Source organism: Paramisgurnus dabryanus, chromosome 6, assembly GCF_030506205.2.
Source record: "Paramisgurnus dabryanus chromosome 6, PD_genome_1.1, whole genome shotgun sequence".
NCBI classification, from domain to species: Eukaryota; Metazoa; Chordata; class Actinopteri; order Cypriniformes; family Cobitidae; genus Paramisgurnus; species Paramisgurnus dabryanus.
The window spans coordinates 23,464,606-23,491,840 of record NC_133342.1 but is presented as its reverse complement, the minus strand read 5'-3'; the positions used below and the strand labels follow the sequence as shown (position 1 = coordinate 23,491,840).

At 36.9% G+C, this 27,235-nt stretch overlaps 2 protein-coding genes across 4 annotated transcripts; one reads left to right on the top strand and one right to left on the bottom strand.

Moving 5' to 3' along the window:
* Positions 1-3,568: 3,568 nt before the first annotated feature.
* On the bottom strand, positions 3,569-4,259 carry LOC135763954 (transcription factor Sox-14). The gene has a single exon (XM_065275366.1). The coding sequence runs from the start codon at positions 4,238-4,240 to the stop codon at positions 3,569-3,571; it is 672 nt and encodes a 223-aa protein (XP_065131438.1). The 5' UTR covers positions 4,241-4,259.
* A 3,819-nt stretch (positions 4,260-8,078) lies between these two features.
* On the top strand, positions 8,079-25,605 carry septin2 (septin 2). 3 transcript variants are annotated; one of them, XM_065276191.1, is made up of 13 exons: positions 8,079-8,176; positions 9,386-9,427; positions 9,639-9,753; positions 11,492-11,578; positions 12,082-12,205; positions 20,704-20,838; positions 20,949-21,066; positions 21,150-21,251; positions 21,590-21,735; positions 21,846-21,929; positions 24,302-24,362; positions 24,442-24,536; positions 24,685-25,605. In XM_065276191.1, the coding sequence occupies exons 2-12, from the start codon at positions 9,404-9,406 to the stop codon at positions 24,505-24,507; spliced, it is 1,062 nt and encodes a 353-aa protein (XP_065132263.1). In that variant the 5' UTR covers positions 8,079-8,176; positions 9,386-9,403; the 3' UTR covers positions 24,508-24,536; positions 24,685-25,605. The 3 variants fall into 3 exon arrangements, with proteins under 3 accessions (XP_065132263.1, XP_065132261.1, XP_065132262.1); XM_065276189.1 differs by having other exon boundaries at positions 21,846-21,968; XM_065276190.2 differs by lacking the exon at positions 8,079-8,176 and adding an exon at positions 9,137-9,240 and having other exon boundaries at positions 21,846-21,968.
* The last annotated feature ends 1,630 nt before the right edge of the window (positions 25,606-27,235 follow it).

Below are 27,235 nucleotides of genomic sequence, written 5' to 3'. Positions count from 1 at the left end.
CAACAACAAAAAGAAAATAGAGAGTTATTAGGGCCTATATGAGATTCAATGCTTTTGTCTGATATGTATTTGATTGTTGACTAAGTGTGGACACATTGCCCATGTCGACAACGCCTACTCGAAACAAAATCAAACTTTTGACATTTCACAAAATATGTGAATATCGACAGTACACATGGCATTTTATATTCTTGTGTTACCTCAACCCAGTATCCCGAAATGATGTACCTATAATCACATAATTTTGTGAGTGTTTTCCATGACATTGACACGTTTTTCTGCCTTTTTGCATGTCACGTATTTCTGTTTACATGTCACGTATTTGTTACTCATCTATTTTCTTACCATTATCGCTTCGGTTTAGGGTTAGATTGACATAAAATGACATCCTTACCCAACTCTAACCCTAATGCCAGGCGACAATGGTTTAAAAATCATAAAATATAAAAAATAAATCATGAAAAAAAGATTGAAACCAATACTTAAAGTGAAATCCTAACGCAAACACCAAATCTAACCATGTGTCAAACGTGTCAGTGTCACGGAAAACTATTATGTGACTATAGGTACATCATTTTGTGATACATGGTTGGTTACCTTTGAGTAAGGTGCCTGCTAAGTGAATAAATAGGAAAATAAGATAATGTGTACACTGTCAGAAAAAGTGGTCGCTAGCTTTCACCAGGGCAGTACCCTTTCTAAGAGTACATCTTAGCATCTGAAGAGTTATGTACCTCAGATGTATATATTGGTACCTACTGTACATATCTGTAGTATGTATTAGGAGCTTCTTAAAGGATAGTGTCCCAGTGACAGCTGGGGGCCATTTTTAAATAGTATAACAAAATAACACAAGAACAGTATAATCGTTTAACTGATAGATGAACATGATTTCACCTACCTACAACAGAAACTTAAAATGTTGACCCTATTTCTCATACACTCCATTTATCAAAGCATTTACTAAAACAAATTATACATGAGGTCACTTAATGTGCAATGTTTTCAGACTGGCTTTAATATGAAACACCTACTTTTTTAAATCAGTTTGATTATAATTAACGTTTTGTCTGTTGAATTCTTGTCATTACTGATGCTTGAAACAAGCAATGAGCAAACCTTAAATCTTAAATTGACTTTAACAAGAGTTTGATAACAATGAGAAATATATTAAGTTGCTTAGGTATGAATGGAATAATGGGCCATAAACAAGGGATTAAGAATTAATAGTTTTAAATGTTACAGGTGTTCAAGCATTTAAATTCCTGTAAGGTGTGTCAACTAATTTTTTATGAACATTAAAAAAACATACCTTTGAGATTGTGTATGATATCATATTGCTGCAACTCAAAACAATTACTGTATGAGTCTAACAGTTAAAGGGATGGTTCACCTTCATCATTTACGCACTCTCATGTTGTTACTGTACGAACGTGTATACATTTCTTTGTTTTGATGAACTCAAAGGAACAGAAGATATTTTGAGGAATGTTTGTTACCAAACCAATCAGAAGCCCCATTCACTTCTATGGTATTCTTTATCCTACTATGGAAGTCAATGGGGCTTCTGATCAGTTTGGTTACAAAGATTCCTCAAAATCTCTTTCTTAGAACAAAACAAAAATATATACAGGTTTGTAACAAATAATAAGTGCAAATAATATCCCTTTAAACTTTTGGATTTGGTTTAAAGCACAATAGATAACAAACACATTTGGCAGATCCAAGATATTTAATTTTGGGGGGGGGGGGGTCGTACTCATGACCTATGCATTACTAACGCATTGCTCTACCAAGTGAGCTACATGAGCTTTTTCTCATCTCATGTGGTTAAACACTTCAATAATTTTCTGTATCTGTGTGTATCCCCATTATATGTACTAAAGTAAATTTCAGATATTTTTAGAAACTACTGTCACATTGCATTCCTTATCAGTGCCTATAAACCTTTTTAGATCCGCACAGAAGAGAGTTTTCCTATTGTTTTCTTATCAGTCACTACCGGACAGTACAGTGAGAATAAACAAACTTGCCCTTTAGTTTCTTCAATGTCTATTTAAATGAAATTTGGCTTGTGTGATGCCTTTGCTGCTAAATAATGTGCAGTGTTTTTAAAATTGGCAAGCACATACAACATAAATATAGTTTATATATAAATATTTCCTGAACAAATCAGTAGAAGGATTGTAATTTCTTTATGTCTAGTAATATAATAAAAATAATCATAAATATTTATTTGTTTGTATTTTATTTTATTACAATTAAATTTCGATTATAGTAATTAAAGTTTTACAGATGGGAAGAGCAAACACTGAAGTTGTATGACAAGAGGTTGTGAGAAATTCATTCAGTGAGCAAATCAAACAATAGAGCAATGAGGCAGCGAGAGAAAAATATATAAGAGACACATTAATCACAGGCAGAGAAAATATCAAGGACAGAGAGAATTAAAAAGAAAAGAAAACATCACCACAAAAAAAATGTAAATTATGTACAATGCAATAATTTCAAATCTGTTTTATTATATAAAAAGAAAAAAATTAACAAGACAATTTTTTATTGTCACATCATCAATGGCACATGCATGGTGCTGCTTGCTCCAGACAGTGCAGAACACATGTGCTATACAAAGAATACAAAAACATTTCTCCCTATTTTATGTAACGAATGTTTGCGAAATCAGTTTCAGTATTTTCCTCTTTGCGACTTTGGGGTTCATCAGCTAAAAGTGAAGACTATTTCAAATATTTTACACCAAACAATTATCTGTCAAACTTAAAGAATTAAAAGAAGTGAGTATTAAGAATTAAAAAAGCAAACTAATACAAATATGCTGTAGTTACTGTATGAAATGACCTCTACATACTGTATACAAACAAAACAGCGTGGCTCATTTGTAAGAAGATCGTTGTTTAGAGCATTAATGATCCGCCTTTCTTTTCTCGCATTCGACTCAACATACATGTGTATTTGGCATGCAAAAACAAATGCAGAAACAATCAATCAATAAAACGAACAAATAAATAAAAGGTGCATTTAAACCAACACATCCTCATCCCATGGCGTCAATATTTGACGCCACTTGACCATGCGTCAATATGTTACGCGGAGGGTATACCCTTCGCGTCATTTTTTGACGAACTGGGGACTTCAATACTATTAGGTACGCGAAATTAAACAGTTGTCGCCTGACATTGGGGTTAGGGATAGGTTTGGGTAGGGATGTCATTATGTAAATCTAACCCTAAACCGACGCGAAAATGGTAAGAAAATGGTACGGAAATAGGAAAGAGAATGCAACGGACTCAATAGTATTGAAGTCCCCAGTTCGTCAAAAAATGACGCGAAGGGTATACCCTCCGCGTAACATATTGACGCATGGTCAAGTGGCGTCAAATATTGACGCCATGGGGTGAGGATGGGCTGATTTAAACATGTTGTGCACAATATTAAAATGTCTAATGTATTAATCAAATCACGCTTTATCAAAAGATGATTAAGCAAAAAGACACAGCAACTCGGGTTGATTATAAACCATATCTTATGAACCGGATCCTTAATATTTAACTCATGGATTTAGCGGCGCTCCAGGGTTTATTCCCGTCATACCTGGAAAAACTATGTAGGCAACTGAAGTCGTCAAACTGGGGGACCACGGAGAACAGTTACATGACAGCAGGTATCCCGGGTTTGCAGGTGACAGGTGCGCGTGCTGATCGGGATATCCCAGACTCCCAGTGGACCTGTTTTCACTCTGATATCCTAAAACCTGAGGGAAAGGCAACGAACCAGGTGTTAAAACATGTGGGAAAAGTTGATCGTTTTGAAAAGCAGTCACATTGGTCAGGTTCGGTTCCACGGACGCAGCTAAATGGAGAGATCGTGGCTTCTTTGTAGGAGCCACCGTGGCCCCAGGTGATGTGTTTTGAAAGTCTCCACCGTCGTGGTGTGGCACAATAAAAACCTTGTCCTTTAGACTCTTGGGTTTGCGTCGTGGTCGATATTTGTAGTCGGGATGCTCTCTCATGTGTTGCGCGCGCAGTCTTTTGGCCTCGTCGATGTACGGTCTTTTTTCAGAATCGGAGAGCAATTTCCACTCGACGCCGAGTCTCTTGCTGATCTCGGAGTTGTGCATCTTTGGGTTCTCCGCTGCCATCTGTCTTCTCTGACCTCGGGACCAAACCATGAAGGCATTCATTGGTCTCTTAATGTGCTCCATGGGTTGTTTCGTCATAGTCATAACATTAATTGGTTGCTTTGCATCACTAAAGAATAAAGTTTCTTTACACTTGAATTAATGCAATGTTTGAAATGAATCATGCAAGAGGGATATTGCTCTGATGAAATTAAATTAAAAGTCTGTATCTTAAGTTTGAAGGTCTCGGAAGCTTGGAAATTTAGCGCCTGTTTAAAAAGCAAGGCGTTTGTGAGATGTTTGTTTGAAATATCTGTCAAGTGCGCGCTGACTTTCAAAGAAACCTTTGATGTAGGGAGCGCGCGCTCTGACACATCACCTCCTGCGCCCAATCAGCAACACAGTTACAATGAATACATCCATGACAGTTTGTGATTTGTGAAAAAAGATGTTACTGAACTTAATAAAATGAAAACTACTTTGACAGTAACTATAATAGTTTGGGAACCCATTATCATCTCTCGTAAGGCAAGCACTTTATTGCACTGCAACTGTCCTTGGTCCTGAAGCATTGTTCACAATAAACGCATGAGGTACAAAAGTTCATAGCATTGTCAAATAACATGATATTCTTACTTTAATAGATGCATTTTTGAAGTATTCAATTACAATAAATTAACATAAAATGTTTGTGCATTATATATAAAAGAATAGGCATTAAATAATAATAATTTACCAAACATGAAAATCATTTACCCTCATCTCTTTCAAAACCTGCCGAACACAAAAGAAGATATTTTGAAGCACATTTAAAACGAAACTATTGCCCCCATTGACTTCCACTGCATGGAAACAAAACCATTGAGACATTTCCTAAAATATCTTTTTTGTCTTCCAGCGTAAATTCACATTGCAGGTGTTTAATGACACGAGGGTGAATTAATTATAACAGAAGTTTTATTGTAGGGTAAATTACACTGATAATGCCATGGTTGGGTTAAAAAAGGACAAACCCAACCATTTGGGTTTATAACAGGTCCCAGTGGTTATGTTTGTCCATTATTTGAAAATATTGTTTTTTTTAATGGTTTTTAAAAATAACTTAGCATTTTTAGAGTCTGTCCCTTTACTGCTTTACTGCATATAACTGTGTTAGCCCTAGAAAATCTTTCTAAATCGGAGAAAAATGTCTTTATATATTCAGATATAATATGTACCTTGCTCATATCTGGGGCTAACATAAATGGATTGTGAACTGACCACAGGACAGCTGGTTCTTTGCTGTCCATTATGAGATTTTATCTTCAGCACTGAGGGATTTCTGACACATGGGGGCACTGATCATGCTGTGAAGCTGATTGCTTTTTATTTTGCTCTTACGGTAAAGATAATATTGCCATTGAAAAAGCTATTAAATCTGTATTCTGCTTTTGGTGCCTTTTATTGCCCTGTTGACAAGCAGGGTGTAAAGAGAACACGTTTAATCAAGGCACTCCTTAGTAGGCTACTCTTATAAAAAGAGCAAGGCAATCTAACAGTCATTGCTTTAAAATACACACAGGTTTATTTTTGGACTTGTTTTTGTCTGTTCATTATTATTATTAGCCTATTATATTATTAATATGGATGTTCACCTGCAAAAAGTGAGTAAAAAGTGTCACTTTAGTTCACGTCTTATGGTACAATTTATTTTTATGTCACCACATGTCCTTAGGAGGATTAGAAAGGGAGTGTATTAAAAAAATGAATTGATAGTTACATTAGGTGAGTGTTTTTTATTAAGAAAAAAACAGGAATATAGCAATTATTTGGTGCTTGTAAATGATTTACTGTAATCCCTTTGAATTTGTTTGAATGTTCAAAATCATTTATCACTCAAAAATAGCCTATTCATTTCTCTTTGCATGTTTTGTCTATTTGTAAAAGCATCAAAATTTCAACACAAATCATTGATTACTCATGGACCTTTTCTGCTCTGGATAACAGCTTGTGACAGTTTCAAGCAAAACATTTTGAAAACATTTCCCAGAGCAATCCTACAGATTTTCTCTGCTCTAGGGGATAAAGCTTGTGCTTTTTAAATCATATTTGAGAAAAGTCAAGCTTTTCTATAATAACCTATCATGGAAATATTGCTAGTAAAAATGTGTTGAAGATATGTAGGAAACAGCTCAAATCCTGAGAGCTGTCAGGATCCCTAGCCACACTTCCCCCCCTGTGAAATTAATACTTGCACCATATTAGATAAAGCTGGGGGATATTATTGCCTGCCTATCTGCAAGCCCCAAATCCCACCAGTCAGCAGTCAGAGACATATGCAATAAGGCATTTCTGAGAGAAGCACTAAATGCAGGCTAAAGACTTTAAATGTGCCACAGCAAATTAAATGGAGCTTTTAAGTGAAAGGTGCTCTGTAAGCATAGCAATACTTACTCAGTAGAGTTTGTAGGGGATATGCGAAGATGCAGTATTTTGGTGGTCACTTATCAGTGTCATGTGCAAAATGTAAAAACGTGTGTTAAAATTGTTAGATTTTTTTCTCTTTGCAAGGTACAACTTCCATTAACTTAAAATACATGGAAATATGTTTTGTTTAGAAAAAGAGAATTCAGTTTTGCATTCAAGTCTTCTTTCTAAATTATTAATAAAGAAAGTAATATTTCAAATTCTGCAGCATTTGTAGTCCGCTAACATGATGGCTTCTACCATTCATCACCACTAGATGTCGCTGTTAATGGGAGGATGTTTGTGGGCTATGGGTGTGGTTATTTCAAAAACATTCAATGCAGTGTTTAATTTATAAAATATTAGGTCTATTTGTAAATCAGAAGGGCAAACAAATTCACACATACATGATTAATTTTATTATCTTAATGGCTAAATTCCATATACATAAATGTAAATTCTCTGGCCGAAAACCATGCTTTATAGTATTTAAAGAAAATTATACACTATTTTGATCTAATATTACCTCATAAAAAACAGAAAGCCTGTCAGATTCTAAAGGCATGTAATTATTTTCATATTTTTATATAATATATTGTTTCCCCCCTAGCAACAATGTCTTTATTTTTATTTTGTGTTATTTTTTATTTATATTTGGATACACTGCTCTAATATTTATATTACTGTCAATTGTTCATTTAAAACTAATGATACATATCCACAGTTTCGTTGATAAAGCTCTGTGATCGGTTATTTCATGTGTCGGAAGATTTATTTCTGGGCAATTTAGGTTGAAAAACTATTATTTTTGCATAACCTCGATTTTAATGTTGCATGGCTGCACACTGCTTTAAAACGTGTCATAGGTTTGAAAGTGTGGAAATAAAATAACTAAACATATTAAACTAAACATAGTTAACGTTTTATTTTCAAGATAGTAATTTCTGTTCAAACAGCATTAAAGGGATAGTTCACGTTAAAATGAAAATTTTGTCATCATTTACTCATCCTCATGTTGCTCTAAACCTGTATACATTTCTTTTTTCGGATGAACACAAAAGAAGATATTTTGAGAAATGATTGTAAACACACAGCAGTAAGTGACCATAGACTTTCATAGTAGGAAAAAATATTTTGAAAGTATTGTGATAATTGACTAAGAAAATATTTAGATAAATGATGGTAAGCACACAGTTGACGGTACCCATTAAATTCCATCATATTTTTTATTCCTACTATGGAAGTCAATGGTCACTTACTGCTGTGTGTTTACAATCATTTTTTAAAATATCTTCTTTTGTGTTCATCAGAAAAAAGAAATTCATACAGGTTTACAACAACATGAGGATGAGTAAATGATGACAGAATTTTCATTTTAAAGTGAACTATCCCTTTAAGGGGAATTTACAGTATACTTATTTGCATAAAGGCCCCGTTAGGACTTTTATTTTGAAACAACACAAGAATCTTGACGTCCCTTACTTCGTTGATCTACGCTGTCGGCGTCTGTGTGAGTTCCGGTATCTCTGGAATTTGGGCTGATCGTCTCCTGAACCCCCCTGCAGAACTGAACAAGAGATTTTCGGCAACTTGAAGGTATGTTTAATACATTTATCCAAGTATATTTGCCTCAGAACATACGGCATTTACCCGAAGCGTGACTTTTTGTGTTTTTAAGATAAACGTGCCAACCGTAAACCGCTAGGAATTGCTTAGTTAGAGGCGTGTCTTTGCACAGTATAGTGTAAGTTAGCCACTGATCTGTTTTTCTAAACTGCAATACACACATATACCATACATGCATTTGGCAGACATTTTTATCCTAAGCAACTTACAGTTCATTCAAACTACATTGTTTTGATATGTGTGTTCCGGGGATCGAACCCAAGTCCTTTAATTTACTATAGCTTAAGTTACAATGTACTGCAACGATCAAACGCTACTTCATTTATCTGCGAAAACTTGAAGCGTTTTGTTGAATTGTGGTAGTAAGATCAGACTAAACATAGATTAAGTATTAAAACACAGAACTGTATTAAATAGAAAATATATTTAATCAGTTAATTAATAATTAAATAGATTGCACAGTAAATATTATACCCTGTAACGTTAAATGAAAATAAAACAATCACAATTTTATCTGTTTTACTTAAATATGGTGTGATTGTGAGCCACTCTTTGTGTTTAATCCATTTGAAGGCTCTTGTACATCCCTGTGTATTTGATTTGCATTTGATATAGTTTTTACTGTACTATAATGAGAGACCATCACGTTAAGGCTCAAAGTCTCAGTTTATGTCTGTATCCACTAAATGTTGTCTGAAGTTGTCTTGTAAACTGCTTACTAGGTTTTGAACCAGTTTCTGAATATTTCATCCTCTTTTCAATGTACTTTAGGGTCAAATATACTGTATAAATTCTTTAGAAATATTTTTTTGTCATATATTGCTGCACAGCAATTATTGCAGCTGTAGTTTTAGACAGACTTTATTTAAATTTCAAACAGGAAACCCAGATTAGGTTTTTTTGTTCCTGTCAGTTTAAGTCAAATGCTTGATGTAGGTTTGTGGTGAGACTGATGCTCACAGACAGAAACTGACTTCCTCTTCCTGTAGAGCTCTGAATACTTTCACTATAGGCTACACAGGTTTCATGTGCACGTAAGTTCAGCTCGATGTCTTATGCCAAGATGGTCAATGCTTTAATATAAAGTCCTTGAGGTTGCTGGCTGCTATCTCATGCAGTGTAGTCAAATCCTAAATCAGATCCTAATTTTAAAAAATCTTTTTTTTTATTGTTTTTCAGGTTTCGTTTGAGCTCACGATGTCTCAGGCTGATAAATTGAAGGTAAGGAAATGAGAGCTGGTGGGTGGATGTTGAGTTTTACTCAGTCGGTGCATCTCCAATTATGCAATGCATGAGGAAGCTGTCACACCGCTATAAAGTAGATTAGTGTGTGCATGTACAAAGTCACAAATTCAATTTTCAAGTAGTCTATTTAGTATATTTTATGTATGAATGCAGTTATTCAGAGATTGTTCTGTTCTCATCCTTTTAGCAGGGGCAGTTCACAAACCCAGAGACTCCTGGCTATGTGGGATTTGCAAATTTGCCAAACCAGGTGCACCGGAAATCAGTGAAAAAGGGCTTTGAGTTTACACTTATGGTGGTGGGTAAGTATATAAACTATAGTACTACAATGCATTGCATATTGCATCTCAGTCCAAAGTTTTCTATATTTTACATACAATCAGCAATACAGTATAATATAGTTAAAATAAAGAGGAACATGCTTTAGGCCACATTTGCAAAACAATGCTGTAATAAAAAAGCTTTACGTGTTCGAAAAAACTTTTATGTACACACACAGCACTTTTTATTTTATTACCAATTCAGCAACAGGAACACAACATACACCATTTTTATTTTTTTTTGCAAAAACTTGAAAAGGTTTTTGTCAAATTGTGGCAGTATTAGATCAAACTTAGCATGGATTCGGTATTTAAAACATAGAAATGTATTTAATATAAAAAAAGATTTAATAGATTCTACTGTCAAAAAGATTTGTGTTACCATCGTTCTTCGATAATGCCTAAAAACACCATAATTCATGCCATGCCAGTAGATGGCGATGTTACCTTGTAAAAAAACACTACACACCAAAGCAAATCAAATTGGTAAACTGTTTGAGAAGCGTTAATAATCTCAGTATCTTGACACATTCCTGTAGACCACCATTGTTGTTTGTGGTTATTCTTGCGCATGCGTCACCATTATCATTGCGTTTATGTACTTATGTACACAGAGACAGGGTGTCGTTTTCAATAACTTGTCCCGTCTTCAAACGTTTGCATTTTTTGGACCCCAAAATGACCGTGTAGTGTAAACGAACAGCCAAACCACAGAAAACTTAACCAGTTTTGGTAGAAAACATTGTTGTTCAAATGGCACCTTAGTCTGGGATAACAAAGTAAAAGATTTATTGACTTGATCCAACTTTTTACTTGTGGCTTCCATGTTTGGAGGTAAAACATTTAATTTGGTGGAAACTCTGTATTTGGTGTTTGAGTGGAAGTGGCTGTGGGAACAAAAATCTTTGGCAGGGTCAGATCTCTCCCATCGGGCCTGTGTGTGTGTACAGCTGTTGACACTCAAATGAGATCTGCTGTGGAGAATCGAATGGGGGAGGGAGACTGTCCATTGTACGCAGAGCCTATGCCTTATAGTCTTAAAATAAATCACAGGAATGCAGAACTACAGCCTGTTTCAGCCATGCACATGATGATGGAGAACAGCTCAAACTAGAGAGTTATGACACTGGCTAAGCAAGAAAACTGTATGGTGCACTGGATTTATTTGTTTGTTTATACACATTAATCGAGCCGTGTCCGTGTGTGTTAACTCTTTCCCCGCCATTGACGAGATATCTCGTCAATTAAGAGAAAACGCTTCCCCGCCAATGACGAGATTTTCCGTCTTTCCGCAATACCGCTATTATCCACCAGGTGGCGCACTTCCGAACTTTATAAAACCGGAAGTATTGCCCTATGGCAAGCTGCTGCATGTCCGTGTCTGTTTTAAAGATCGCCCTGAATATGATCTCTATGAAAAGTCCGTCACAAAAATGGAATTATCTCTGCTTTTTGCTCAAAATATGGTATTTTTGCAAAAACCTACCCATAGAGGGTCTGTTCTTTCATTTGGTATATTGTATGTTTATATATTTAAAGAAGAAAATTTTCTGGAAGGCATTAAACTTTGGTGAAAATCATGAAAAACGCTGGCGCTGGCTGGCAACTTTTTTTAAAAACGCTGGCGGTGAAAGAGTTAAAAAGGGATGACAGAACGTCATAGGAATCTAATTGAACTGTGTTAAAATAGTGTCCTCATTTGTACTTGTGTTGTTTTCAGGTGAGTCAGGATTGGGGAAGTCCACGCTTATCAACAGTTTGTTCCTCACAGATCTCTATCCTGAGAGAGTCATTCCTGGTGCTGCAGGTGAGTGAGTTTCAGTACATTTTACATACTGAAATTAAATTAGATGTTTTGTAATCATACTTCATTTTAATTGAAATGTAGTTATTTAGCACTTTTTTAGAACATTGTTGCATTGTTTTAAAGCAGCTTTACATGGAAAAGAAAGAAAACGCATCAGAAAAATTATTAAATATATTGTATATAGTGTAGAATAAAAAATATTTTTGCAAATTATTATTGTCCCCATAAATAGACTGTAATCTAATAAAATATGATACAGTACCTATCATATAATAATCATATGAACATGATGGATGACGGGTATCATATCCTTAAATGGTAGAAACTAAAAATGCATGTTTAGGAAAATTATGTTAATGTCACTTTAGATTAAGTGTTTTTAAAGATATTAAAGCTACTTTGATAAATAAATAACATTAAAATGCCGAACAACTTGACTTTGGATCAGTTTTAGGTTTCTGGAGTTATCTGTAACATATTGCAAATGTGCTTTTGTCATGCAGAAAAGATTGAGCGTACTGTGCAGATCGAGGCCTCAACGGTGGAGATCGAGGAGCGTGGAGTAAAGCTTCGCCTTACTGTGGTCGACACACCTGGATATGGAGACGCCATTAACAGCCAAGACTGGTAAGGTTTTCTTTTAAGGGTCATTAAAAATAATTAACTTGGCCTGAGATATACAGTATATGGGTCAGTGACAAAAACGGTTTGGCAAGATGAGAAATTCAAAAATCTTAAAAAAAAAAACTTGTTTTAAAAGCATGCAACAGGTTTATTTCAATGTACGTAGTGTATTTATATTAATTTTATGCAATAAAAAATTACATTTGCAACATTTTTATAAAAAGTTAAGACTGAATAGACCTGATAATGTAAAATGGTGTAACCGCAAATTGCGCCAAAGAATGAGAAATATAAAATATTTTATCCACCTTGATGGCATGTAAACGTATTCATCATCAAACAAAAAATATTTAAAATATAATTTTATTATTTATTTCTAAATGTATATTTAAATTAGGGATGTTTAACGATTAATCGCGATTAATCGTTAGCAGAATAAAAGTTTTTGTTTACATCATATATGTGTGTGAACTGTGTATAATAACTTTGTATAAATAAATGTACACACATGCATGTATATGTTTTAGAAATGTTTACATGTGTATATACATTTGTATATTTATGTATAATTTATATTATATATAAATACTTAATATATACATTTTTTTTTTCTTAAAATTATACATGAATGTGTTCATATTTATATATATACATATTTATTATACACAGTTTACACACATATGTGATGTAAAAAAAACTTTTATTCTGCTAACGATTAATCGCAATTAATTGTTTAGCATCCCTAATTTAAATGCGTTTTTGTAGTATTTGTCCTGACATTTGCTGAAAACAGCTCTGTTTTCTAAATAATCTTTGACATACTGTCGTGGAATTTTAGCCGCATCAAATAATACTCACTAAGAGTCAAAGTCAAGGATCACACAGACACACTGTCGACAGAATTTTCTTTGTCTGAATTTTATATATTCTGCAGAATAGGCTCTCACCCCCGTGGTGCAAGAAGTTTAAAAACCTAAGAGCCCCGATCACAAGGTTGAAGACACATTTATAGTAAGATGCTGAAACACGTACAATCATCCGTTTCTACGTCATTTAGAAGATAGCCTTCAGTTGTCAGTGATTAAGAGCAAAGACCGTTAAACATAATCATAAAGGACAGTACATGCTGGTACATGATGTTTAAGTCCTTCCATGGACATTGTACTTGCTGAAAAGACAGAAAGAGCATAATTCTGTACGTTAGCAGAAAAACATGATCTCCATATGAATCACAATTTGTGAGCTTCAGATTGTTATTAAAAAATGAAAAATAGGATGAAAAATAAAACATAATAATATAGAAATGAAAGCATAATAAAATCCTCCACTACACTCCTCCCTTTTTATGATTTATTCATAACTTCATTTACTGTCATCGTTACGTAGCTCTGTTTATTACCCTTAACCATAGTGTGCATATAGTTCTGTGCAGTTGGAAAAGTAAAAATGCACACACACGATGATCATGAACCTCATTTTTGAAAGAAGAAGAATAGTTCGTTTTCTTGAAGAAATTGAGCACAGTTAGAGTTGGGGTCGTGAGCCCTTGATGATTCCGGATTGAGCACAGTTAGAGTTGGGGTCGTGAGCCCTGAGCACAGTTAGAGTTGGGGTCGTGAGCCCTTGTTGATTAATTTCCTTTGTAGGTTCGGGTTTGGTAGGACCACACGGTGCAGTCGTGCCAAGCTATCCTGCTTTCTTGTTCGAATGAAATTATCTTAGTGTCTAAATTAATGTGGGGTCTCAAAGCTGGTGTTGTAATTACAGTTATTAAGCTGCAAGCGTCGTGTCGATTACCCACATTAAAGATGTCGTGTGCGTGTGTCCAAACCAAACCCAGAATACTGGAGTCGTCCTCCAATACTTTGTGAGCTGTTGCAGTTCTCTCGTGTCGTTCTTCGTATAAACTTGCAGCATACAGGTATCTGTGGTTCCCACCAATACGAAAAAGTGGTCCGTAGCAGTCGACTAGCCGTCCTCCCTTTGGTTTACACCTTGCAGTCCAGGACCAACCCTCCGGCAATGGGCAGCGTGCACCCATGTGGCACGCTCCGCGACCTTCACAGCGGTGTGAGTCGTCAGCAGAACCTGAAATGGCCCCTCCCTCCGTCTGGCTTTCCAGGATTTCCTCCTGAGGTTCTTTACCACCCCGTAATCCCCTGGTTTGATGTTGTGTAATGGTTCTTCTACTGGATGGGGTAGGGCTGATTTAACCTGCTTTGGAGATATTTTGAAATACAGAGGACATAGAAATACAATATTGCAACATGTCATTTTCATTTTGAAGAGTATCGCATGTCACCGTGGTCCCCATGTGTCAACCTAGCAAAATGGGAATAAAAATGTTTAGGTAAGCAAGGTTTTTGATTTGGACCCATCCAAATCCCTTCAGGAGTTTTGGTTGCTCCACACGATTTCCATAGAGCTATTTCTGTTGGAAGAGAAAATGTTTGCATGCTTATTAGTAACTCCTGTGGTGTTTCGGCTTCCTTTTCCTGGGAAATCTGTGTAAGAGAAACGTTTTTGTTAGTAGTCATGAGAGATGCTTCCGCATCCGTGCGTGCATTTCCTCTGGAGATCACGTCCTGTTCCTTGGTGTGTGCTTTGCATTTGCACACAGCTATTTGAGAAAGGAGTAAAATTTGCTATAGGAGAGAAACTGTCAGTAAAATCAGCAGTCAATGTAAATGGTTATAGATTGATTAGTAGCAAGTTGACAAGCTTGTGTTAGTGCATGCAATTCAGCCACCTTTGCAGATTTCTGAGGTGGTAAGCATCCGGATTTCACTACTTCAAAGTCAGACACAACTGCCCACCCCATCCTATCTATGCCTCTGTCATCTCTGGAAGAGGAACCATCCACATAATATGTGAGGGTGCATTTAGGTATGGGTGTATCAGCAAGGTCAGGCCTTGGTGTGCATACTTCCCGTAGGGCAGACAAACAACAATGTGGTGTACCTTCATCAGGTGTAGGTAACAATGTCGCCGGGTTTAGCACTGTACATCTTTCAACTGTGACATTAGACATCTGAAACAATGCACAGGAATAACGCAGCCATCTTGCTGCAGACAAGTGAGATGTGCGCTGTTCAAGCCCTGAGACATCCTGGTAGGCCCCTGGCCACCGCATCAAGGCGTCCTGAAAAATATGCAACTGGTCTCAACTTGTCACCATGTTCTTGCAACAAAACAGATGTCATACAGCCATTTCTTTCATCCACCATTTGAATAAAAGGCTTTTTTTTGATATGGCAGCCCCAAAGTGGGTGCCTGCTGTAATGTCTGTTTTAGTTCCACAAATGCCCTTTCAGCCTTCTCTGTCCATTCTACCTTCTCTGATGGTGCCAAAGGTTTCTCATAAATCATGTCATGCAATGGTTGTTGCATCTCAGAATAATTAGCAATAAAAGTCCTGCAATATGATGTCATACCCAAGAATGACATCACCTGTTTCTTTGTAATGGGTTTTGGTATGTTAGCTATTGCCTCTATTCTCTTTGGAGAGAGAGACTTACCCATAGGTGTAATTTCGTGTCCTAGAAAGGTTACTTTCTGGACAGAGCACTGTACCTTTTTGGGGTTGACCTTGTGGCCCTCCTCAGCTAGATGAGTGAGCAGCCGTATGGTGTTGTCTGTGCACGACTGCTGAGTCGGTGCCGCCACCAAGAGGTCATCCACGTACTGCAATAAAGCAACATCATCATCCAACACAAGTGTCTGTAATGAACAATGCAAGGCGGAGTTATAAATCGTGGGGCTCTCGCTATACCTCTCAAATGTAAAAGCAAACCAAAACTGGCTATTAGGTTGGACAGGAACACTGAAAAATGCATTCGAAATATCCACTACACTCCTCACTCCAGAAAACCACTTGCTGTCAGCTGGTATCTGTGAGACAATTGTGTAAGGGTTTGGCACATTGGGTGCCCTTACCTGTACCGCAGCATTTACTGCTTGGAGGTCTTGAACAAACCTCCACTCTGTGGGCTGACCTGCTTCTCTGACCTTTTGTACAGGAAAAATTGGTGTTCTTACAGGTGAGTGTGGGCAGGGAACAATTATCCCTTTCTCCAATAAGGCCTCAAATACTGGCCTTATTCCCTCAAGCGCCTCCCTTTTCAGAGGGTATTGAGGTTTACATGGTCTGTAATCACTTTTTGGGGTGATAACTACTGGTTCACACCCTTTAATCAAACCCACATCGTACTTATCTTTAGCCCACAGGTGGTCAGGTACATTGTCAAAAACCTCTTGCGGTAAATCAATGCTAGCACACGTCATGTGTGCTGGCAAAATGTTTTGTGAATTCGAGTCAGAGACAGCTTTCTGAATTACAACTCTCTCTCTCTCAGCAATGAAAAAAGAAACACAACTTCTCCTGTGTGCCGTTATCTGCTCTGAGAACTGCACGTTATCTGACAACATTTCCCAATCAACAGCCTCGCTGCAGGCTTTTGCAAATTCACCTGCTTTTTCCCATGGCTGACTGGTATTCTTTGCAATAGAAACATGGGGTACCGAATTTTCAACATCAAAAATTTGTTCTTGCTTTTCTGTAAATTTTACGAGTGCCACACACCATGAGTCATTCCAGCATATGTGGGTTATTGTCAAGCCCTCGGTTTTTATAGAGAACCATTTTTCTTCCCACTCTCGCTCTGCTGTCTCAACAACATGAGCCGTGCAATGCATGTTATCAACTGGAATGACCTCGCTGGTCTGTGGCAATCTTATCTTCCCTTCAGCAAACAATTCTTCACTCTGGAAGGCCCATTCATACACATGTAACACATACAACAGAGACACACACATATAGACAACATTCTGGGATCCCAACAAGAAATACTCAGGCCTTGGTTGTTACATAAGATGCTAGCATTCATTTTACACATCAAATCCCTCCCCATGAGGTTTACCGGACACGCGTCAGATAAGAGGAACATATGCATAAACTTGTTACCGTCATGCATACAACAGAGTGGAGCAGTAAATTCTTCCCTCACTATATGCCCCGAAGCACTCATAGATGAGTTAAACTGCCCACTCAAGGTGACAAATGGGAATTCATCTTTGCGTATGACAGAGTTGATTGCACCAGAGTCTACCATAAACAACAATGCCTGTCCCTCAAACATTATTTCTTCGAGAGGCAGTTTAGAGATGTTGCCTCTCGTTCAGCATCAAGCAAAGCAAGTTCTTCATTGCATAGAGCGTTTCTTTCCCTTTCACACACATCAGAAAAACAGAATTAGCAAGCAGATAATATGGCATTTGAACCGCAGAAAAAACAAGATTGGACTTACCCGCCTCCGTACGATGCTCCCCTTCCCCCTCCTGGCTTTAGTCACCCTTTTCCTTATACGCCGGCAAGTTGCCCGCGCCCGCTTGGGATTCCTCCGTCCCTTGAGTTTTCAAGAAATGGAAACATTGTTTTTTTTCAAATGTCCTTTCTGTCCGCAATACCAGCAAACATTTTCTTTCGGATCTCCTCTTCTCTCATTCTCTCTGCTGCCCGTTCTCTCGGGAGCGTTGTCCTTGCGAAGAGAAATTGCGTTGTTATGTTGTGGCTGTGCCCATTCTCCTATCTTGGCAAAAGCTGAAGATAGCTGTTTCTCTGGTGAACGGCTTCTCTGCTGTTTCCTTAGGCCTTGCCTCCCGTTCCGTCTTTATCTGAACATCATCTTTGTCCTCTTCAAAAGTGCTGTCAAGGATGTGGATGATCTCTGATTCTGGTCCACGTGGCAGTTCTTGCATCGGCGGTGGCGGGGGTGCAGAAGGTGGTGCTTGTCGTGCTGGCTGTTGTATCTGTGCGGTTTGTTGAGCAGGTTGTTGTATCTGTGCGATTTGTTGAGCAGGTGGTGGTGGAGGGCGACGTTGTGGAGGGGGTTGGAGGTCATCGTCCAGAAGCGGTACCCTTGTGAATTGGAAATGTACCCCAGGTGGGGTACGTGCAGGTGCATAGGGAGGAGGGGGAAAAAAAGAAAGTTAGGTTCATCATGTAATGAATCTGATGTAGGAAGAACATTTGCTTAATGTTTAGCTCTGACTTAGTCTGAGTCAGCTCGTCCTTGGTTCTTATCTTACTCTGTGCTCTCATTTCTCTGCCATCCGCAATGATCTTTTCACTTAATAAAGTGAGTGCTTTTACACTCAGTGTCCCTTTAGGAGGAAAATTATACCTTTTCTCCCAGATGTTTACGCTTTCCAACGCCCCCGTGCCCTTCGATTTGATCACTCGAGCATACACGCCATTTTCCAGATCCATTGACTTTGTACTCCCTTTCGAATTACCCTGACCCATGGTCACGAACGAAATAACGCTTACCGTATTATCTATTCAGATGCCACCACAACGGTTCTTTTCCAGATTCCGTCAGCCTTGACTTCAGAACTGGTTGAGACTCTCCCTTCCCTTAGGCCTGGGGTACGGAGCCCGAGACCTCTTGTCTCAGGGGTGATCAGTCAGTCTCTCCCAAACCTGGAGTCTACAGCTGTGGAATCCGCATCCTCGTCGCCATTATTGTCGTGGAATTTTAGCCGCATCAAATAATACTCACTAAGAGTCAAAGTCAAGGATCACACAGACACACTGTCGACAGAATTTTCTTTGTCTGAATTTTATATATTCTGCAGAATAGGCTCTCACCCCCGTGGTGCAAGAAGTTTAAAAACCTAAGAGCCCCGATCACAAGGTTGAAGACACATTTATAGTAAGATGCTGAAACACGTACAATCATCCGTTTCTACGTCATTTAGAAGATAGCCTTCAGTTGTCAGTGATTAAGAGCAAAGACCGTTAAACATAATCATAAAGGACAGTACATGCTGGTACATGATGTTTAAGTCCTTCCATGGACATTGTACTTGCTGAAAAGACAGAAAGAGCATAATTCTGTACGTTAGCAGAAAAACATGATCTCCATATGAATCACAATTTGTGAGCTTCAGATTGTTATTAAAAAATGAAAAATAGGATGAAAAATAAAACATAATAATATAGAAATGAAAGCATAATAAAATCCTCCACTACAATACGATGTAAAAAATGTATGTTAAAAATATTTATTATATTTTATTCCACAATTTTTTATGAATATATTTATATTTTCATTAAAAAAATACTAGTTACACCAATTGACACAGACTAGTTACACCACACTGACATTTTTGCAATTATCCCCCAAATATTCTTTCAAAATGAAATAAAACCAGAAATGTTAGACTTGGTCCTCAAAAAGAGAATGTATGCAAGTAATCTGCAAATTTATTTGGAAATTTTAACCCTTTTACATTTAATTGAACCATACGGACACAAAATAATTAACGTCACGTCATTGACCCACATAACTATATGTAACCCTGCTTATGAAAACCCAGCTAAAGTCTAAATCATCCCACATAATGTAAAGAACATTCATTGAAAAAATAACCATGATATCTTTAATATTGACTAGGTAAAGTCATGTCAAAGATTGAAATCAAACTTTGATGCTCCTAATCTCACAATTAGATTATAACAGGGTCACAACATGTGGGGACATTTTTAGAAGTTATTGTTGTTATTGGATACCCAGTATAAAAGACACAGTTCGGAGTAGAAGGAGTGGAGAATGAGGAGTGTATTGGAGGACTAAAGGAAGTCGGAGTTTTTTAGCTTTGGGAAAGTTGCTCTGTTAGTGGCATTAGAGAGACAGGAAACATGTGTGACCTCTTCCTGACAACTCCCTGACCCGCTTTAGAGGGAAAAAAACAGAAACGAGAGGATATTCATGTGCTTTTGTCTGAAAAAGGAAATGTGTGCTGTCACACAAGACTTAGTGTCCCATAGCTCAGTTGATAGAGCGTTGCGTTGGCAGCACCACAAAGTCATGGGTCTGATTCCAGAGAATGCACATACTGATAATAGAAATGTATAGTTTGAATGCACTCAAAGCCAAACGCATGGATGCAAATGTACATAATGTCTATTCAACTAAATCTTTTAATTCAGTTACTTAAAGAGAAACTTCACAAATGTGTTATAATCATTTAAGCTTGTTGCATTTAAACCTTGATTTGTGGTCACATGGTATTAAGTTCTTTAATCTTTAAAATTCTTTAATCTTTTTTAAATAAAATAACTTTTTAAATACAACTTTATTTAAAATGTCCTTTCCAAAAAATTTTTTAAATTAGCCTGCAAAATCTTGTTTGGATCTTGTAAAAATGCCTTCATTAAAGGATAAGGCAGTAAATAGTTGCATTTGACACAAAAGAAACTCCAGTTGTCTGTTGATATGCGATAAAGGTGCAATAGATGAGCAATGCAAAGACATTAAGAAATAGTTGACCTTTATCTATTTATTAGCAGTCAGAAGAACCTAAACATAACTGAGTGAAATACATCATAAAGCTAGTGATTATTAGCGATGTGTATATCTGTCCATTTTAGTTGTTTATAAATCACTAAAATCCCCAAAAGCTCAGTGTCATAAGTCTCTGTGTCTTGTCTCTGACAGTTTCAACACCATCATCGCATACATCGATGACCAGTTTGAGCGTTATCTTCACGATGAGAGTGGACTTAACCGCAGGCACATCGTTGACAACCGTGTGCACTGTTGTTTCTATTTTATTTCTCCTCTGGGTCATGGGTGAGTTCTCATACCAAGCTTACCTACGACTTACTTAGTGCATCATTTACAAAGTACTTTGTCATGAAGATTTAAAGATGACTATCATTTCGCATGCTTTAATTATACAGACTGAAGCCTCTAGATGTCCAGTTCATGAAGGCCATTCACAACAAAGTGAATGTTGTTCCTGTTATTGCTAAAGCAGATACCCTGACCCTAAGGGAGAGAGAGAGACTCAAGCGCAGGGTAATGCATTCAGATCGCCATCCAAAAACAGGTCCACATTGGTTGATGTGTTTGGCTTGATTTCTTTTGTGTATTCATTGCAGATTTTGGATGAAATTGATGAGCATGGCATCAAGATCTATCATCTACCTGATGCAGAGTCAGATGAAGATGAAGACTTTAAAGAGCAAACCAGAATTCTGAAGGTTTGTAGTATGCAGTTTTGCCATCTTCATAAAAAAATCTCTCTCTCTTTCTCTCTCTCTCCAAACTTTTTATATATATTTAACATATGAGAAGCTCAGATGCAAATGCAAAAATAAGATGATGATATTAACCAAATGCTCTTGGCACATTCACTAAATACTTCTGCTTAAAATCCATTTAATTCCAGCCTCAGGTCATTCAGAAATACTGGTTTGTTGAAAGAATCTGATGAAAAATGCTAATTTACAACATCTTAAGAAGGAAAACATTTGAGCTCTTCATATAATGTGTAAAAGGGACAGAAGTTTACATATTTTCAACGTTTTACTGTTTACAGGCCAGTATACCCTTTGCCGTTGTGGGATCCAACCAGCAGATTGAAGCAAAAGGGAAGAAGGTGAGAGGGCGTTTGTACCCTTGGGGTGTGGTGGAGGTGGAAAACCCTGAACACAACGACTTCCTTAAACTTCGCACCATGCTGATGTGAGTTTGTCTCTGCTGAAAACAGGGTTTTGTGCCTGTAGTTTTCTACCTTTTTTGAAAATATATTTTCTTGCACTTGGGTCTAATAATGACTGTCGGCATCTGTGCAGCACCCACATGCAGGACCTGCAGGAGGTGACTCAGGACCTTCATTACGAAAACTTCCGCTCGGAGCGCCTCAAACGGGGCGGCAGGTTGTCCTCCCATGGTTACATTCTGCCTCTGTCGCCTGCGTACGTACTGCTTTGCTTGTCTTTCTCCACCTCCTCCCCCAGCCTCCATAAAAAAAGAACACCCACAGATTTTTTTGAATATCCAAAAACCATCTGGCCGCAGGGATGACGTATTTTTGTAGGCAAAACCCAGACGCGAGTTAGCATTTCAGCACTTTCGGTTCCATGGTCCCGAAAAACACATGAATTTTACGTTTTTCACATGTGATCACATAAACAACATCAGTATCAAAAGCTTATGTGAAAACACATGTGAAATCCATATGATGACCTGTGCACAATTTGATGACACTTTTTTTTTTATAGAAAAATGTGCCACATGTGATACCGCTGATTTCCCATATGATCACATGGGTTTCACACAAAAATGTTTTCCAAAAACACACATTTCACATTTGAATTTCCACATGTCAAAGTCAATGTGTTTTTTGAATGGGGTTTTGGTTTAATTCCTTAAATAAGATCTTTATTTCATGACATAAAATACATTATAATATACAGTAATACCCTCACTCGTGACTTTTAAAGCTTTAAAGTATCTTTTAAACTCCAAGGCACTCTCTTTAGAAAAATAAAAAAGCCTTTATTACTATCATGGTTTAGTCATAATAAACCTTAAAACACTCCGGTCATTTTAAACGTATAAACCTATTCGACTACCTGACGAAGGCTTGAATGCCAAAACGCGACGGAGGTTTATAGGTTTAAAATGACCAAGCCATAGTAATAAAGGCTTTTTTATTTTTCTAAAGAGAGTGCCTTTGGCGCTTTTGCTTGTTTTTCAAATATGATTTGCCAATCCAAAGTGCACATCAAGCTAACTTTTGAGTCCTGGAAGCACTCGTCTTCAGACTTTTGAAATGTTTTCAAATGTGTTGAATAAAGTTTGAAAGAGCTGTCAGAAGCTTTGTGGTAAATGCATTTAGTTGTGTTAGTCTGTAAAGATTATCTTATTGGACAAAACATTTAAGTGTCATAAACCATTGTTTGCCATAATTCAATAGACCATGGGAAAAAATGATGGGGTTTTTGGCAAGGGAACCAGTGTCCCGCTCACTTCCGGCTTGGCCTACAAAAATGCGTCATCCCTGCAGCAACTTAGCATAATGCCAAATAGGGAAATAGCTTAATATAGCTATCGCAATATACCGTAATAATTTATAGCAACTTCTCAATTCTGCGAAATACACACATAAATAGTAACAACAGCAATTATAAACAACAGCAGTGAATTTATGCGTTGGCTTATTTAGCATTCATTTGAACTAAATCTGTTAAGACAGCCTGAAAAATTCCTCCTTGCTCTTAAAGCACATAAGCATCAGTTTGATTGTGTGCTATAGTTCGGTTATGTTTATTGACTCAAGCCTGTATATCTCCTCTAATGTCTCATAGATCTGCGGCTATGAATCAGATCTATGTCTGTTAGAGGATAGGAGGGGGAGGTACTGCTGGGAGCTCAGTCACAGCTCCACCTATTCTACATCCTGACACTGTTTCTTCAACTCTCACCACAAATGTCATTTGTCCTCCGACTTTCTGCTATGTTCAGCACACGCTTGCACTAATCATTTATGTTACTCTTGTCTTGACTAAACTTTGCGTCAATGTGTTACTAATGTGCAAACTACTAATGTGCATTTCTATTAAAGAAACACTAAATGCATAGATATGCTACAGTAGGTTAAAGGAAAACACCACTGTTTTTCAATATTTTACTATGTTCTTACCTCAACTTAGATGAATTATACATACCTATCTTTTTTCAATGCATGCTCTTTTAATCTTTGTACAGCATGTTGTTAATGTGTTAGCATTTAGCCTAGCCCCATTCATTCCTTAGGATCCAAACAGGGATGAATTTAGAAGCCACCAAACACTTCCATGTTTTCCCTATTTAATGACTGTTACATGAGTAGTTACACAAGTAAGTATGGGGGCACAAAATAAATCTTTTGTTTGGAGCCATAGGAATGAATGGGGCTAGGCTAAATGCTAACACATTCACAAGGCGCTGTACAAAGATTAAAAGTGCACGCATTGAAAAAAGATAGGTATGTATTAATTCATCAAAACGGTGGTGTTTTCCTTTAAATTAGAATGTGAATAGCCTCAAAGCTAATGGATTTTGTTTTAATGGGGTCGTTTAATTAAAGATTTTGATAATTCAGCACAGCTACTACCTGATTTGGTTTTAACAATGGAAAAAAGTCACAGAATTTGTCTTAAGCAGGTAGCTTATGTGTAGAATAAATAGTTTTGTGAAACTTTACTGCAAAGTATAGTTGTGTGTGAGGCTCTTTACACCCCACCTACCCCGTGTTAATATTTAGGAAGGCCCCGGAGCCAGAGGAAATGGACAAGGACATTATCCTTCAGGAGAAGGAGGCTGAGGTACAATCTATTAAAGCAGACACTAATAAAACTTGTGCTCCACTGTCAGTGTATGACCGTATGTGCTTGTGTCTCTCAGCTGAGGCGGATGCAGGAGATGATCGCCAAGATGCAGGCACAGATGCTGAAGCAGGGAGATGAGTAAGGAGACGGCCCACACCTGTGAGAAACACGGTAAATCGTCTAATGAGATTTTGATCTTGATCTGGGATGCCGCAGCACATTGAGGCTGTTAGATGTGCTTGAAGTTTAATCCCTTTCTGGTTGAATGTACAGTATGATTCGTGTTATTAAAGATGCATATTTGTGTGTTTCTTTTTAGATGCTGATCTGTCATTTGAGCTTGAGCCGATCGCACACAGCGTGAAATGGAAAAGGAAGGAAAGTGAGGATATTGGTCCATAGCTCCTCCTGCTTGCCATTTTCTTAGTTTTTCCTCTTTAAGCAGTATTAAGTGTTTTGTTATTTACTATGATGCTGTATTTAAAGTTCATTTATTATTTTTTTCAACACCTTGCTATGCCAGTAACCAAAATGAAGAAGCACCCTGTCAGTTACTGTTCATGTTTTGTCTTTTGTTACAAAAGCCAAATGCTACCGGTAAAGGACCTTCTTCTGTAAAGCAACTTTTATAGGCCAATGAAAGTCCTTTTTGCCCAAAATGACTCCATCTACAGTAACTAACAATCACTGTGAACAGTTAAAGCAGCTCTTGAATTTGAGTGTCATGATGTTTTTTGATAATTGATTTTATATTGTTTATAAATGTTGCCGGAGAGATTGCTGCCTTCCTGTTCAAGAGGCTTTCTGAAGTACTTCTCTCTTCCCTGCATGAAGAAGTCTTATTGTCATTCTTTAACAAATGCAAAAACGGTATACCGTGACCCTTTGTAGATGGAAACTGTTGTGTAATATCAGATGTTATTTTGGTCTTAAGTGCAATGTGAAATCTGGTAAGTGAAGTGATATACATTGACACATTGAAATCTTTGACCTTAATTCATGCCACATTTGACCTCCCTTTGGGTTATGTGGTTATTTTAACTCATTTCTGTGACTTAAGGAGATTTATATCTGTATCTTTAAATAAAGTTTCTGACATGTGGGATTATATACGTTACCCCATAGTCACTTTCTAAACCCGTTTCCCATAATTGCCCTTGAAAATGTAGTTGTCGACATTCCACTTTCTATTAAACCACTACTGTCTATCATCTTGTAATTAAATTTCATATTAAAACTGTTTCTAGTGTTTGTTTTATATTTCCGTTTGTGTTTATATTAGTTAATGTATTGACAAGTATGTACAGTTGTAGATTTAATTAATTGACAATCCCAATTGTCACTACTGTACAAAGAAACTGTTTTTAAATTTCTCATTGATAAAATGGTGGCTTTCATTTGCTGAGTCAATTTTCATGGCCACTAGAGGTCGCAAATCATCACATGTAGGACTTAAGATGAAACTACTTAAAAACAGAAGCCTACCCACGTCTAAACATTTAACATCAAACCTTAAGAATGAGGAAAAAATGTGTTTATAATATGATAATATAAGGTCATTGTGAGATTGTCAGTAAGCTTGAGCTTATTAGATTCTTCCTGTCTGATAACAGACCCAACAAGACTAATAAAATGTTCTCTTATTGCTATCTGATAAAAAAAGGATGATAGGAAGTAATGGTGTGATGCATGATTGGAACTGAATGAAATAAAATATATATTTAAGGTATCGTCTCTGAAAATGGTCCTTAAAACCTTTCTCAGGTAAACTAACTTGTTTTAAGGGTTTTTTTATACATTTTATAGAAATGAAATATTTTCAATACTTATCACTTTTTATACCATTCAAAGCTATTTTGATAGTTTTTCTCAGTCGCTTTGGTCCATTTCTCACATCACTATTTACATTTGCACAACAGTTGGTTCAACCTCCACATCATTTAGTCATTTGTGCACATCATAGTAGCAGTTTCTCATTCCTTCGAACAAATTGCAAATGCTTTTGGACATAAATAAATTGCTTTCATAAAATTATCTCCTGTTTTATAACATTATCATTTGCTTATGTCATGTCAGTCAAAATTAACTATACTTGTGAATTCTGAATAGTCATTCCATATAAAACTAATAGTCCTCATTTCATTGCTTGAGTCTTTACATACAAAAATGTTGAACTAGTTGTCAAAATCTTTTTTTTATCTTTTCCCCCTAAAATATCTCCTAAATTGAACATTTCTGAAATTATGTGGCCAGACATAGAGGATTGTCTGGATGTGCAAGAATGATTACAGTATGTTCAGTTCATATGTACAGCAATGTTGTGTACAGCTAATGTGTAACTTTACTGTATTTTTCAAATAGCTGTGCAAATAGTATATAGTGCTGTCTTGAGCATTTTCAGGTAGTGTCACCAAGATCTGACTTTGTTGCATTGGAAAACATTTATAGAGTAAACTGTCATAATGAAAACATGACAAAGCCATTTGACTATTTTGTTCATAAACAATGATGTCAGGACTTTTCATCTTGATGACACCGACACTCTCATTGACATGAATACTTGCTTTTGAGGAATGACCTATCCATTTTGAGCAAGTGACAGGGTTTTTCAGGTTATCAACTAGGTTTTGCAGTTTATACTTATTGTTCTGAGAACTGCATTAACTGTTAATGTAAATAGTGATGTGAGAAATGCACCAAAGCGACTGAGAAAAACTGCAAAAATAACTTTAGTTTACCAGAAAGGAAAGTTATACATGTTTGGTACCAAGACTAGTGTGCTTTGGCATGCAACTTTTTAAAGGTGACATAGAATGATTGAACGGGGTATTTATCCTTGTTCTGTGATGTGACATGTAGACAAACATTTC

Excerpts from the sequence above, each read along its gene's own strand:
- LOC135763954 (XM_065275366.1), bottom strand. The coding sequence starts at position 4,240 with ATGACTATGACGAAACAACCCATGGAGCACATTAAGAGACCAATGAAT.
- septin2 (XM_065276189.1), top strand. The coding sequence starts at position 9,404 with ATGTCTCAGGCTGATAAATTGAAG. Across the intron at positions 9,754-11,491 it reads GTTTACACTTATGGTGGTGG|GTGAGTCAGGATTGGGGAAG; the intron begins GTAAGTATATAA and ends TGTTGTTTTCAG. Across the intron at positions 24,363-24,441 it reads TTCAGGAGAAGGAGGCTGAG|CTGAGGCGGATGCAGGAGAT; the intron begins GTACAATCTATT and ends TGTGTCTCTCAG.